The sequence below is a fragment of the Amphimedon queenslandica genome, unplaced genomic scaffold, assembly GCF_000090795.2.
Source record: "Amphimedon queenslandica unplaced genomic scaffold, v1.1 AMPQUscaffold_12742, whole genome shotgun sequence".
Classification (NCBI taxonomy): domain Eukaryota; kingdom Metazoa; phylum Porifera; class Demospongiae; order Haplosclerida; family Niphatidae; genus Amphimedon; species Amphimedon queenslandica.
The window spans coordinates 23,995-37,248 of NW_003547022.1; the positions used below are offsets into that span (position 1 = coordinate 23,995).

A 13,254-nucleotide genomic window follows, 5' to 3' on the forward strand; every position below is an offset into this window, starting at 1 on the left:
GATCCTACTTCATCTTGTTTTTTTTAATTTTTTATGTTCTTGTTTGTGTTTAGTACATGGTTTTGGGCCAGATTTAGCCAAACTTGAAATTGAGAGAATTTTCTATTTTTATAATATTTCCTAATGCGTATATACTGTGTAGAAAGTTTGAGTTGGTTCCAATCAAATTTGATTCTTTACAAATTTTTAAAGTTGCTCAAAAATTGGGCCGAAGTCCCTGTACTGTAGTACAGGGTTTTGGGCCAAATTTTACCAAAATTGAAAGAAAAAATTGTCCACTTTTATAATATTTCGTGATACATATACATGTTCTTATGTTGTGTAGAAAATTTGAGCTGATTTTGATCAAATTTGGCTTTTTTGTACAAATTTTAATGTTAATCAAAAATCAGGCAAAAATGCCTGTACTGTTACAGTACAGGAACTTTGGCTAAATTTCATCAAAATTGAAAAGCAGAAACATTTTTGTTTTTATAATTTTTCCTGATGCATTGCTGGTTAGACAATAGAGCAAAATGGTCAAAAAATGTCCAAAGTCCGACTGTTATTTCAGGCTTGGTCCCACTAGTACCCACTAAATCATGAAACAATCACTACATTACTATTAGATTAAAACAACAAGGCTGTATGACCTTGTTATTATACTATGGTCAACCAGTTTCTCTATAATAACATTCATTGTTAGGATTGTACAATTACTTTATTAGCAGTTTTCATGTTCTCAATTTGCTCCTTCTGTTTTATACGTTCCTGATCAAACTGCTCCCTAATGCCATCTATCTCAGTAGTCTACGTAATAAATACAACATTAGTCAGTTAAACATATACTAGAAATAAACAGTATCTATTATTACCAGTTCTTGGTTGGACTTTATTTCATTATTAAGTTTCTTAGTTAACTCGCTGACCTATTAAATACATGTATAAGTGGAGTGATATACATTTCTCAATGATAATATAAACAACAACAATATTTACTTCAGTTTTGTGTTTTTCTTGACTCTCAGTCACCAATCCTTTTTGTTTATCAACTTCACTACTGTAAGCAGCAACTTGAGTAACCAGGGCATGTAATTTTTCTTTCAATTCCTTTAATTCCTTAACTCTATTCCCCTCTATTTCCTCCAACTCTTCTACTTTCTAACAAACATTAGATTCAGATTAAGCTACCATATGAATCAAATTAAGACACACTTTCTAGCTGATATCATATTTAAACTACTAATGAATATTTCTGTTTGATGTTAATGATATGAATGAGGTTTCTAAATGCTATGGAGACCTGCTACATGGAAGCCATGCATAAAATACCAGAAATTCACCACCTGTCATAACTATGTCTCCATGAATATGTTTAAAACAGATAAACCCTCCTATGAGGTGTTACCATTATTTATACATTACAGCTATAATTTTTAGCATTCCCATTTAAGAACAATTGCACGATGGCTCATACTTATAAAATAAATCTGCTATAATGCTTTTAACAAATATATACCTTTTTCAGTTTAGCTCGTTCCTGACTTAAAATAGAAATTTGTTGCGTAAAATCTATTTTTGATTTTTCACTTTCAGTAGTCACAGATGTACTAAAAAAACGTGGTCTCTGTAACATAAGATATAAAAATAAAGTTATTATTAGAAAATGTATACCTTTAATGTTGATTTTGTTTCAATAGGATTGTACTTTTGCTGTAACTCAAGATATGCTTTCTGCAAAGCATCGTGTGTCTCCTTCGTTTCAGTTAAATTATGCTCCAATTCTTTACACCGACCCTGAACTTTCTGTAACTGGTCTGTCAGTTTTTGGTGTAACTCTTGTCCTTCTTTTTTTTCAGCTTCAAAATCTTCCTTATAAATTTTGCACTAAAAATAATAATATATCAGAGAGAGATGACATTTTGGAATGATTATGAGTTAAATTTTGACAATTTTGTTGCAATAAATCTTTGTATATGGTATATGCTATCAAAGTTTGCACAGTTATCTATGATTTGAAATACAAAGCATAGAGATACATGTACATGTGCAGTAGGTACAGTGAAGTCAATGTATGTAAACACAATTTTGTAATAACAAACAACATCCAGAATAATCATACCTGAGCTTCTTCGACTTGCCATTTCTCAACTAGCTGATGTATCATCTCTTGCTTAGCTTTTAATTGAGTTTTGGCTTCTTTTTTCTGTTGTTCAAGTGCTTGTTTTGACTGAGACACAACTTGGCTTTTATCATTGACAGCTTGTTGTAGAGCAGCTATTGTCTCATCTTTCTCCACTAAATTTTTTGTAAATGTGTCCTTTAATTTTTGTAAATCTTCAATGAGCTTTCTATTTATTGCTTGTAAAGCCTCAATTGTCTTAAAATTAAAATAATAATAATAATTATTAAAACATTATTACTGTTTAGTACTTTATTTTCAAGGAGCAAAACTTTCGCTGTTTTTGTGGTTAGTATGCAACTACCAAATTAAAGATCCCCTAAATATTCAATTGCCATTAAAGGCATGGCATTAACATTGCAAATCAAGTTATTTCCGTGAAAAAATTATTTTTATTAATTAGTGAAATTTTAGCTCCGCAAATTAAAGCACTAAACGGTATTTATTACTGTGTTGTCTCTCTCTCTCTCTCACAAAATAAAATTAATTATAACAATTAATAATTTACTTCATTTTGTTTATTGATATATTCCATTTGTTCATGAAGCTCCTGTCTAATTTCATCATTCTCACCCTATTAAAAGAATGATTGCAATTAAGTAAACCATTAAGAAATTAATTACTTCCAATTTGGTATTTATTTGTAAATTATTAGTATATAGATCTGCTAAGATTGGTCAAAACAGAAAATTTTTACCATTTTTTCAGTAGCTTCAATTTTTTCAGCATTGTCTTGGAGTTCCTCTTCTCTTTCTTGTGAATCAGATGCTTCTTGAAGCACATAATTTGCCATCCTAAAAACTAATCATCATTGATAGATCTAATAGTCCAATTATAAGACAGCACATTTTGATGAACAAAAGATTAGTAGTGCATGCATTATTAAATATTTAGGCATTCTTCTTACATGTAAATACATATACCTGCTTTATTCAAAAGGCAACATTAACAGGCTAACACGAGGGCTAACAGGCTAACAGCCCATACATGTAGGTGTGGCCAAGCAATCACCTGAGCATACCAAACTAACCAAAGTTTAAATTTTACAAAAAAAATTATACAGTGGATCAAAATTTTGTGATCACAGCATAAAAAAGTAACGGTGCTTGTGGAGCACTGAGGACATCTCTGTAGTCTTTAGTAAAAAGAAGACAGTTAAAAGCAAAAATTAAGAAGACTATGTATTATAATATAACTATGATAATCTAGCAACTCATTCCGATGCAAAATGTGTTGTTTTAGTTTTTGTGCTTCTAATGTACTAACGACAGACCAGAGTCTAAAGGTGTGATGAATCCTGCCTGACTGCCTCAGGTTTGAAGAGTGCTGCCATTTCTTCTGCTGTCAGTTGTGGTTTCAGATCTTTCATTGAATCATCAGTTTCATCATTTACTCCAGTACTTGCTTGAGAATTATCGCTGGGTTTATATATAGCATGAATATGTGGTGTGTTCTGATCCTGATTAGCAGCATCATTCTTATACAATTTAGTCCCTTTAACTAATTCCTTTAATGTCTGCAAATAAATTATACTAAGCAACCAATACAAGTGAAATTTATACTTCATTGGCTCTCTTCAGTCCTTCACATTCATTCTTTAGTATTTCTAGCTGATCCTTTAGACTAGCTTGCTCCTGACCATAAGATCTCAGTAATTCTTCTTTATTATCTAACATATGTTTCATCCTGGCCAGCTCACTATCCTAGTACATGTAATTGTCAGTAAGCACACTAAAACACACACACACACAGCAAATTTTATGCATGCATGCAAGAATCTATTACTGATTGTTGCTTGGACTTCAATTCAGTCAATTGTTCATGGCTTGATTTAAATTCTTCAAATTTCAGCTTTAGTTCTTCATATTCATTATGTATCCTTTGTCTGTCATTTCTTTCAGTTTCAAAGTCTTGTTTGTAAACAGCATTCTATAAAATGAGGCATGTACACCTATATATATATATTACTATATTGTAGCCATTCATTTTTTAAATTAGTGTTGGCATGTTAAATAGAACATACTCATGCATGCATATTACTGTAAATAAGTTGTGGTCTACAGCCAACTTAGTATTGTGAAGCGATAAAAATCATACTGTGCTGTTTACCAACTAGAGTAGTCTTGTGTTTATACAGGAAAATGTAGCATAGCTGCAGCATACCATCAAAAGTAAACAAAAATAGCATAGATGATGGTTTAGAGCTAATAGCTATAAACAGCTATAATCCATTATTATGGTGAATCTAACTTCATACATTACTGAAACCTATTTAGTGATATTGGCCACCCCATCAGAATACAACCTCATGAAAGTGAACTGATGTAAACAAACCTCTGTTTCTTTTAGTTTAATTCTTTCAACTAAATCTTCCATTTGCTTCACTTGTGTTTTATATTTCTCCATTTCTTCAAGTTTTCCTTTTTGCTCTGCTACAACAAAAACTAATTCTTCATTTTTTAAAGTTTCTTGACACAATTCGTCAACTTTTTTAGCTAATTCAGAACTTAACTCATCAACTGTTTTTGTTGTCTCGGCCAATTGCTAGAGAATTACTGGCACTAAATGCATTTTATATTATAATATTATCATACTTTTTCCTTTTCTTCAAGTGATTCTCTGAGCTGTGTTTCTATTAATTTCGATTTCTGAATCTCTTCATCTTTTTTCTAAGTAAATACCCGCAATTGCATGATTATTGTAAAAATCAGTTACACGTCACATACTAACCAATTGCTGTTTCTCCAACTCTTCTACTTTAGACGTTAGCTGTGCTAGAGTATCCTGATAATTTTTAATCTGTTCATCCTTGTGCTCACAATCTTTTTTCAACTGGTCTCTTTGTAGTTCAACTTTATATAGATCAGTCTATAGAATAATTATTAGTTGATCTATTATACAACATTTTAGATCACATTACTGGGCATGCATGCTAGCTAGCACTATTCTGCATGGCTGGACTAGCCAGCCAGACCAAGCTATATATATATAGCACCAAAGGACTTAATGCCTTGGACAGACTACTAGTACAATACTGATAAAATCTAAATTAGTCCAGGATCTAGTGACATATTTGCCAGAATAGCTTGCCTTTTCTGTAGTAGATGTATCAGACCTAGCTCTGTCATGGCCGATCGGAAAGCGACCTTTCTTCTCCGCCATCATTAATTTCCTTTCTAGTATTACATCTAGCTAGAATCTATCTGGATCACTACCATATGATCACAACTGATTTCAATCATGACTCAGCCTGATACATCCGTGTATCACTATCAGCAGCCTGCACACAGCTAGTGCACAGCAATCAGCCTATAGGATGATACAATCATAATCAGCCATGATACAAGACAACCTGGGCCTGCTGGAGTACAGCACATGCAGTACTGGTTCAGCCAGAGCAGCAGACAACTGACATGATTCATGATTGATGCCAGCGAGGGCTGTATCAAAATAGATATCAGACTTGAATAGTTGATTTTGGGTGGCTAAGCATGTAGGCGGGGAGCTAATGCAACTGTGCCACTTCCTGCCCGAATGCAATGCTGGACCACAATGTATACCAAAAGGTATTGGCAACACCAAAACAGTAACTTTGAAAAGAAATTTGCAAATGCAAAACAGTACCTTTTAAAGACAATGACACAATTTAAATAATTCATTATTACGCAACAAAATTAAAATAAATTGTAATTTGTTCCTAAAATAGCTGATGATACAAAGTAATTACTACATGTATGCTCCTTCCCCTTCTCTCTCTCCCTTAGACTGTTTATTCTGCTTGAACTATTCAGTGAGTCAACAAAATCAGGCCATTCTTGAATTTCTTGTACAGGGTCATAAAACCACAAGCAGCTATCAATAGACCACAAAATATGAGATACAGTGTCAGACTGAAATGATCAGCTATCATAATAAATAGAAATAATAATATACTTTGATAATAATAGATCTATTTATAATACTTACTGCTTGGTATTATAAGACAAATAAACAGCATTAATAACCTGAGGAGAGACAGGGAGAGAGAGGGGGGAGTAAAGGAAGATGACAAGAGAAAGTAAATACCAGGTAACACAAAAACACTGTGTAAAGAAGTACAGGTACAGCAATAATTATGGAAAGAAGCAAATTGACTAATGGACACAATAGGAAATATACTGTATATCAAGTTGTAAAGGTACAAATGTACATTTACAATGAAATTTAGATACCATTATTCCTTCTAAATACCTCACTAAGACTTCTATTAATTTTTATACATGTACATGTAAATGCATATACACTCATAATGACCATAGGAGATGAAATGGTTTCCGTCTATTGCAAAAAAATTGGAAAAAATGAAGGCTAAAAATGTAGTGAAAATATAATTATTACGAAATGTAAGACACAACATTGATTATTTTATACAACATTAAATTTCTATGAAGAAATTTCTTCAAAGCAACTTTTAAAAATTGTAAAAAATCCAAATTTGATTGGAACCAGCTCAAACTTAGTACACAAGATAAGTACATGTATACAGCCGTATGTATCACAAAAGATATAAAAATGGAGAATTCTTTCCTTTTCAATTTTGTTTGTACTACATACTGTACAAAGATTCTGGCCCAATTTTTGAGCAAATTAGAAAATTCATAAAAAATAAATTTCGATCGGAATCAGCTCAAACTTACTGCACAACATAAGAGCATGTATATGTAATTATGTATTAGGAAAAAAAGTAGTGTTGTTTTAGTTAACTATAACTAAAACTAAAAGCACTTTTAGTTTGGTCTTTTGACTTTTTAGTTAACTAACTATAACTAACTAAAATGAAAAAAGAATTTCCTAAAACTAACTGTAACTAACTAAAAATGAGGCTTTGCTTCCAAAAACTAACTAAAACTAACTATAAATAATTTGTAGAGTGAACTAACTAAAATAACTAAAATAACTAATAAAAACTAAAAACTTAGACCCTATAACTATAACTAAATGTCTTCAAAAAGCCTTTTAGTTAACTAACTAAAACTAACTATATGAAAATGATTGCATCATAAAACTAATAAAAACTAATAAAAATTTTCCACACGTTGCTTAAAACTAACTATAACTAATAAAATCTGTTTTTTGATAACTAAAACATCACTAAAAAAAGATAAAAATGAAGAATTCTTTCCTTTTTAATTTTAACAAAATTTAGCCTGAGACAATATACTGTTCATGTAGTACAGGGAATTTGGTCCAATTTTTGAGCAACTTTAAAAATTTAAGCTTGATCAACATCCCTCAATTTTTCTACAATGTACAGAAAAAAAAGGAGAACTCTCTTGTAGTGATTTTTTGGTGAAATACCCTGTACTATAGCCCATAGTCTTAGACCCAGTTTTTGAGCCATTTTGTAGCTATTACCTCAATTAAAGGTGTTTCTCCAGCATGTCAATGAGTGATTGTCCCTCCACTTTACTCCATCCCCAGTATCCATTACACTCTTCCACAGCAGTGTCACTATAATTTTATACATCTATTAATGTGGAGGATTCTAGCACCTCCTGAATATGATCAATGATGATAATAGAGGACTCAGTCTCATTCTCATCTATTAATAACAATAATAAATAACAACAACAACAACAACAACAACACATGTGTACCATGTAGCGCTTTAATTTTGTGGAGCTAAAATTTCCCGGATTAATAAAAATCAATTTTTTGAGGAAAAATTTTTGTGGATTTGCAAAGTTAGTGCCACACCTTTAATGGCAATTGAAATTATAGCGGATCTTTAATTTCACGGTTGCATGCTAACCCGCAAAAAAGCGAGTTTATCTCTTCGAAAATAAAATGCTATACGGTAATAATGTACCAGTTTCTTCCTTTAGCTTTTCCCTATTTTAATATTTTGTTGAGCTTTTCTAAATGTCCCCAGTTCATTGAGACCAGCATCAGTGAACTGTTCCTCAAAATTATCCTCAGTCCTTCTTTAGAGAGTCAAAATATTCTAAAATAAAAATAAATAAACAAATAAAGTAGTAAATAGATAATAGACAGCATTACAATTTCACTGTAAATATGTTTAATGCACATGCAGCTACATGTACATGTACATTCAAGTCACTCAATAAAGAGATATACTAGGACTAGTAAACTACACGTATATGTACATGTACATGTAATGTATAAAGCATTCAAAAGTATAAAACATTAAAAAATTTGCCTCCACACAAAGAAGGTACATGTACACAGTGGCGGATCTATGGGGGGCCAGGGGGGGCAATGCCCCCCAAATTTCTTGGAGTAATGTAAACTTTGGTTTACCTATGTAAACTGTGAAGCAGCTGCAGTACTGGACTATGTAAACAATCTTTAAACCACAATAGAGCTCATTTTAACAGGCTTAGTCTTTATAATTTTTACTTCCCTAAAAGTTTTGCACAAGCTTAGTTGACCACACCCTTAATTACCCCTCCCATCTCATAATTGCCCCCCCAAATTAAATCCTAGATCTGCCCCTGCATGTACATGTATATCAATTGATCTATGTACATGTACACATGTAGACCAAGGCTGCTATGCTATTACTAATTATTATATTAGTAATTGATTCTCTTCCTCGATCAATACTGATCCTACATTAAATTCCTTTCTCTTCAATCCATGTAAAAAATAAAACTATCAAAATGACAGTCCAAGGGATTCCTCTCTTACTAAGTGCTCTTCAACAATGGAAGGTCCTTTGACCCATAGTCTCATGTGAACTGGTTGCCATTTTTAATGAAGCGTTTTCATACAATTGCGACTCCATTGTTGATGATAGACCCCACATAATTATTACGGGGTTTTGGAGCATGATTTGATCCGTCTCCTGATGGTACCGACGGGATTTGTGGCTTCAGCAGAGAGAATGTTTAATGACATCTTGAGTTAGGATTCCTAGAGAGAGGAGGGAGGGAACAAATTGCCAATAAAACATACATGTAATGTACACTTACATGTAATGTACACTTACATGTACACTAAGTTAGCCTGAGTATAGTAACATATAGCTGGTAACTTTGGTGGGATAAAATTCTTGTGAATTACTAAATGATTAGCAGGTCTATTGTTACTAAATTGGCCACCAATTTGTGGCCATGTGCCATTGAGCATGCATGTACATAATGGTACAATAGGGCTGGTTTTATTTTGATAAATGAAACAACAATGATAACAATAAATAATAATAATGATAATAATTTTATGTATGTAGCTTATAGTGGAGAATCATGGAGGGAGTTAATTTTGGCGAATTGCTAAATTTTGGTGATTGGCAAATTTTAATTTGGCAAATTAGTAGCTACTTGCCATTGAGCATGCATATAATGCCTCAAAATGGAGGATTTCACTTTGGCGAATGGCTATCAAAATGCTAAATTTGTCAAATTTAATTCCACCAAAATTTCCTGCTATACGGTACTTGTAGTGCTGCCAATGTACATTGTACATGTACATGTATTTGGGTAGGCACTTAAATTGTCAACAAAAAATTTAGTTCTTTTACAATTACAATTTTTAATATTATAAAAACTATCTGATACATACACATATCCCTTTTATATACAATTATTGTACACAAAAAATAAAGTCAAACTCCGACCCTACGTAAACTTTAAAATATCCCAGACCCCTTACTACATGTAAAACCCCCTTGTACATGTACATTATCGTGTACATGTACCATGGTCTTAGTCGTGTCTCACCGATAGTCCAGCGTCTCTCAAATATGATAATTATTACCTTGAGGAGACAATTATTACCTTGAGGAGACAATTATTACTATGTATTTATTTTAGCGATTTTCGTGATACTGACATTTGGCTGGTATTTAATTTAGCATTACTGATCATTTAATATTAATAACTATTAATAATTTAATCAAAAATTAAAGTTAGCGCAGACTTAAGTTAGTGATTTTTTAAAAACCACTACAATTTGCTACCCACTAACAATTGTCTCCTTAAGGTATAATTATTTTCAGTATGGCACCTTTTTTGAGGGCTGTAAATTTTGCAAATTTGCCAAAAAATCTATTTTGAGGATTTAATTTTTGAGAATTTATGCCACCTGCAATCTTTTACTGTAATAATTTGATTTTAGTGAAATGTAATTTTTGCAAATCTTCAAAAAATCGCAAATTCCGTAAAATTTACAGCCCTCATAAAAGGCACCCTATGGTATCATGGCAATTATTGAACTACTCATGAATAATCCTGTCTGATGCTAATAATATGAATGCATTAGGTTTCAAAATGCTATGGAGACATGGAAGCCATGCATAAAATACTACAAACTCACCACTTGTCATAACCATGTCTCCATGAATATGTTTAATACAGATAAACACCCCCTATGAGGTGTTTACCCATTATTTATACTGGTACATTAAAAGTATAATTTTTAGCATTCCACATTTTGTGCTGTTGCACGATGGCTGATACTTATAAAATAAATCTGCTATAGTGCTTTTAAAAAATACATGTATATTATACCTTTTCCAGTTTAGCTCGTTCCTGACTTAAACCTGAAATTTGTTCCCTAAAATCTATCTCTAATTTGTCAGTTTCAGTAGTCACAGATGCATTAAAAAAGCACTGTCTCTATAACATAAGGTATAAAACTAAAACTATATTAGAAAATGTACCTTAATTGTTGGTTTTGTTTCAATAGCATTGTATTTTTGCTGTACGCTTCCTGCAAAGTAGAATGCTTCTTTTTCATTTTAGTTAATATAATGCTTCAATTCTTCACAGTCTTTGGTGCAACTCTTGTCATTCATTTCTTTCAACTCCAAAATCTTCCTTATAAATTTTGCACTAAAAATGAGAATATATCAGTGAGATATGACATTTGAGGACAATTGGTGGGTTAAATTTTGACGATTTTGTTGCAATAAATCTTTGTATATGGTATCAAATAGTTGTATAAATACCATATAGCCGGAAAATTTGGCGGTCTAAAACTTTGGCGGTTTTGTATTAAAACTGCCTAAATATAATATTGGCGGTCATTTAATTTGGCGGTTTACTATCTTGTCTTTTCTTTAAGCACATGTACTCAGCTCTTCTTGAAGCTGCTCCTTGGTAGTCTTTGCCCACAGTATTGATTCTGTGACTGAAATAGTGAGAAATACTGCCATTTTTAGTATAATTATTAACCCACCTATAATAATTGCAATTATTATTGGCGGTTATAATATTGGCGGTTTTATTTTGAACCGTCAATCCGCCAAATTTAATTCTCCGCCAAATTTTCCGGTTATACGGTAGATTGAATGATCAAAGTTTATACGTGTACATTTATCTATAATTTTATATGTAGATAGGAAGTATGAAGATACATGTCCATGTGGAGTATTTACAGTGAAGTTAGTGTATGTAAACACAATTTTGTAACAACAAAAACATCGAAAATAATCATACCTGTACTTGTTCTACTTGCCATTTCTCATTTCTCAACTAGTTGATGTTCATCTCTTGCTTAGCTTCTAATTGAGCTTTAGCTTCTTTTATCTGTTGTTCAAGTGCTTTTTTGACCAAAACGCAACTTGGCTTTCATCGTTGACAGCTTGTTGTAGAGCAGCTATCGTCTCATCTTTCTCTACTAAATTTTTTGTAAATGTGTCCTTTAATTTTTGTAAATCTTCAGTAAGCTTTCTGTTTATTGCTTGCAAAGCCTCAATTGTCTTAAAATTAAAATAATAATAATAATAAAAACATTATTACTGTTTAGTACTTTATTTTTAAGGAGCAAACTTTCACTGTTTTTGTGGGTTAGCATACAACCACCAAATTAAAGATCTCCTAAATATTCAATTGCCATTAAAGGCATGGCATTAACATTGCAAATCAAGTTATTTCTGTGAAAATTTATTTTTATTAATTCGTGAAATTTTAGCTCCACAAATTAAAGCACTATATGGCATTTTATTACTGTGTAGTCTCTCTCTCTCATAAAAATAAAAATAATTAATTATAACAATTAATAATGTACTTCTTTTGTTTAGCAATAAATTCCACTTGTTCATGACTTGAAGCTCCTGTCTAATTTCATCATTCTCACCCTATTAAAAGAACGATTGCAATTAAGTAAACCATTAAGAAATTAATTATTTCCAATTTGGTATTCATTTGTAAATTATTAGTATATAGATCTGCTAAGATTGGTCAAAACAGAAAGTTTTACCATTTTTTCAGTAGGCTTCAATTTTTTCAGCATTGTCTTGCAGCTCCTCTTCTCTCTCTTGTAAATGAGATGCTTCTTGAAGTACATGATCTGCCATCCTAAAAACTGATAAATCTAATAGTCCAGTTATAAGAGAGTACACTTTGATGAACAAAAGATTATAATAGTGCATGCATTATTAAATATTTTAGAATCTTTCTTAGTCTGGCCCCGCCCCTTCGCTGGGCGGGGCCAGACTAAATCTTTCTTTACCTGTTTGACATGTTTGTTAAAGAAGAAGGTGCACTATAAAACTATCCACGCAACGTCATAGAATCGCTTCCGCCTGTCACCGTATAAAAGGAGGTGCCCAGGGCACAATATGGCGGCCACATTTGAAAATAACAAAATGGCTCCCGCTCTGGCACTGTTCTTATCATGGCTAAATCACTAGCAAAACGCATTATAAAAACATTAAAATTAGTAAAGGCGAGAGAGTTAACCTACAAGCACAGGTAGAAAGCATGGCAAGAAGAGAAATGGTATAATTGACCTGAAGTAATAATTTTTTACATTATTATCAAATATTTATATTGTATATTCTGAAAATCTGTCAACAGCCTAACAAACATGGTCAATAATGCTATCAGGCAGGTTATAAGTGATAGTGGCAAAGGAATAGCCCTCATTACTACATAAAAAACCAGCCTAGGAACTGCCACCACTGGGACCACTGAAGGCCTTGCCGACTACCAATTATCAGCCACCCTCATCAAGTAGAAGAGGTTACAGCAAAAGACCCCCACTTGGTCCTCAATCAGATCCTAGTACTGGTAGCAGTTGCAACATTCAACGATCCACTGGAAGTAGTAAATACAAAAATTATATTATTCTAAATTATTAAGCATATA

General features: G+C 32.3%; 2 protein-coding genes and 1 long non-coding RNA gene across 6 annotated transcripts in view; all 3 read right to left on the reverse strand.

Moving 5' to 3' along the window:
* The window catches only part of LOC105314612 (RGS domain-containing serine/threonine-protein kinase A-like), a 6,687-nt gene extending 3,535 nt beyond the window's left edge, over positions 1-3,152 (reverse strand). The window contains exons 1-9 of one of the 2 annotated variants that reach the window (XM_020003149.1): positions 3,085-3,152; positions 2,859-2,962; positions 2,670-2,735; positions 2,102-2,359; positions 1,654-1,866; positions 1,499-1,606; positions 979-1,140; positions 855-908; positions 700-789 (exon numbers count right to left, since the gene is read on the reverse strand). In XM_020003149.1, the coding sequence (XP_019858708.1) occupies positions 700-789; positions 855-908; positions 979-1,140; positions 1,499-1,606; positions 1,654-1,866; positions 2,102-2,359; positions 2,670-2,735; positions 2,859-2,954 (1,047 nt within the window). In that variant the 5' untranslated portion in view covers positions 2,955-2,962; positions 3,085-3,152. The remainder of the gene's footprint in view (positions 1-699; positions 790-854; positions 909-978; positions 1,141-1,498; positions 1,607-1,653; positions 1,867-2,101; positions 2,360-2,669; positions 2,736-2,858; positions 2,963-3,084) is intronic. The other variant, XM_011408886.2, reaches the window with a different exon arrangement.
* Positions 3,153-3,239: 87 nt separating this feature from the next.
* LOC109586930 (kinectin-like) lies at positions 3,240-5,436 on the reverse strand. Its single transcript, XM_020003148.1, has 7 exons — positions 5,252-5,436; positions 4,892-5,029; positions 4,756-4,830; positions 4,496-4,705; positions 3,947-4,090; positions 3,724-3,864; positions 3,240-3,677 (listed from the first exon to the last, which is right to left on the reverse strand). Exons 1-7 carry the CDS (start codon positions 5,324-5,326, stop codon positions 3,441-3,443), a joined length of 1,020 nt encoding a protein of 339 aa, XP_019858707.1. The 5' UTR covers positions 5,327-5,436; the 3' UTR covers positions 3,240-3,440.
* Positions 5,437-5,752: 316 nt separating this feature from the next.
* Positions 5,753-12,745, reverse strand: LOC109586931 (uncharacterized). 3 transcript variants are annotated; one of them, XR_002187302.1, is made up of 11 exons: positions 12,617-12,745; positions 12,365-12,462; positions 12,173-12,242; positions 11,602-11,864; positions 10,824-10,995; positions 10,672-10,779; positions 8,852-9,076; positions 8,010-8,144; positions 7,556-7,742; positions 6,128-6,165; positions 5,753-6,064 (listed from the first exon to the last, which is right to left on the reverse strand). It is a non-coding gene; the product is annotated as an uncharacterized LOC109586931 (long non-coding RNA). The 3 variants fall into 3 exon arrangements; XR_002187301.1 differs by having other exon boundaries at positions 12,365-12,743; XR_002187303.1 differs by lacking the exon at positions 10,672-10,779 and having other exon boundaries at positions 12,365-12,744.
* Positions 12,746-13,254: the final 509 nt, after the last annotated feature.

Bases quoted from the DNA above. Each gene is read 5' to 3' on its own strand.
- LOC109586930 (XM_020003148.1), bottom strand. From the start codon at position 5,326: ATGATGGCGGAGAAGAAAGGTCGCTTTCCGATCGGCCATGACAGAGCT. The intron at 4,091-4,495 runs GTTTGTTTACAT...CTCATTTTATAG, and splicing joins TTAAACTAAAAGAAACAGAG to AATGCTGTTTACAAACAAGA. The intron at 3,865-3,946 runs GTAATAGATTCT...TACATGTACTAG, and splicing joins TGAAGTCCAAGCAACAATCA to GATAGTGAGCTGGCCAGGAT.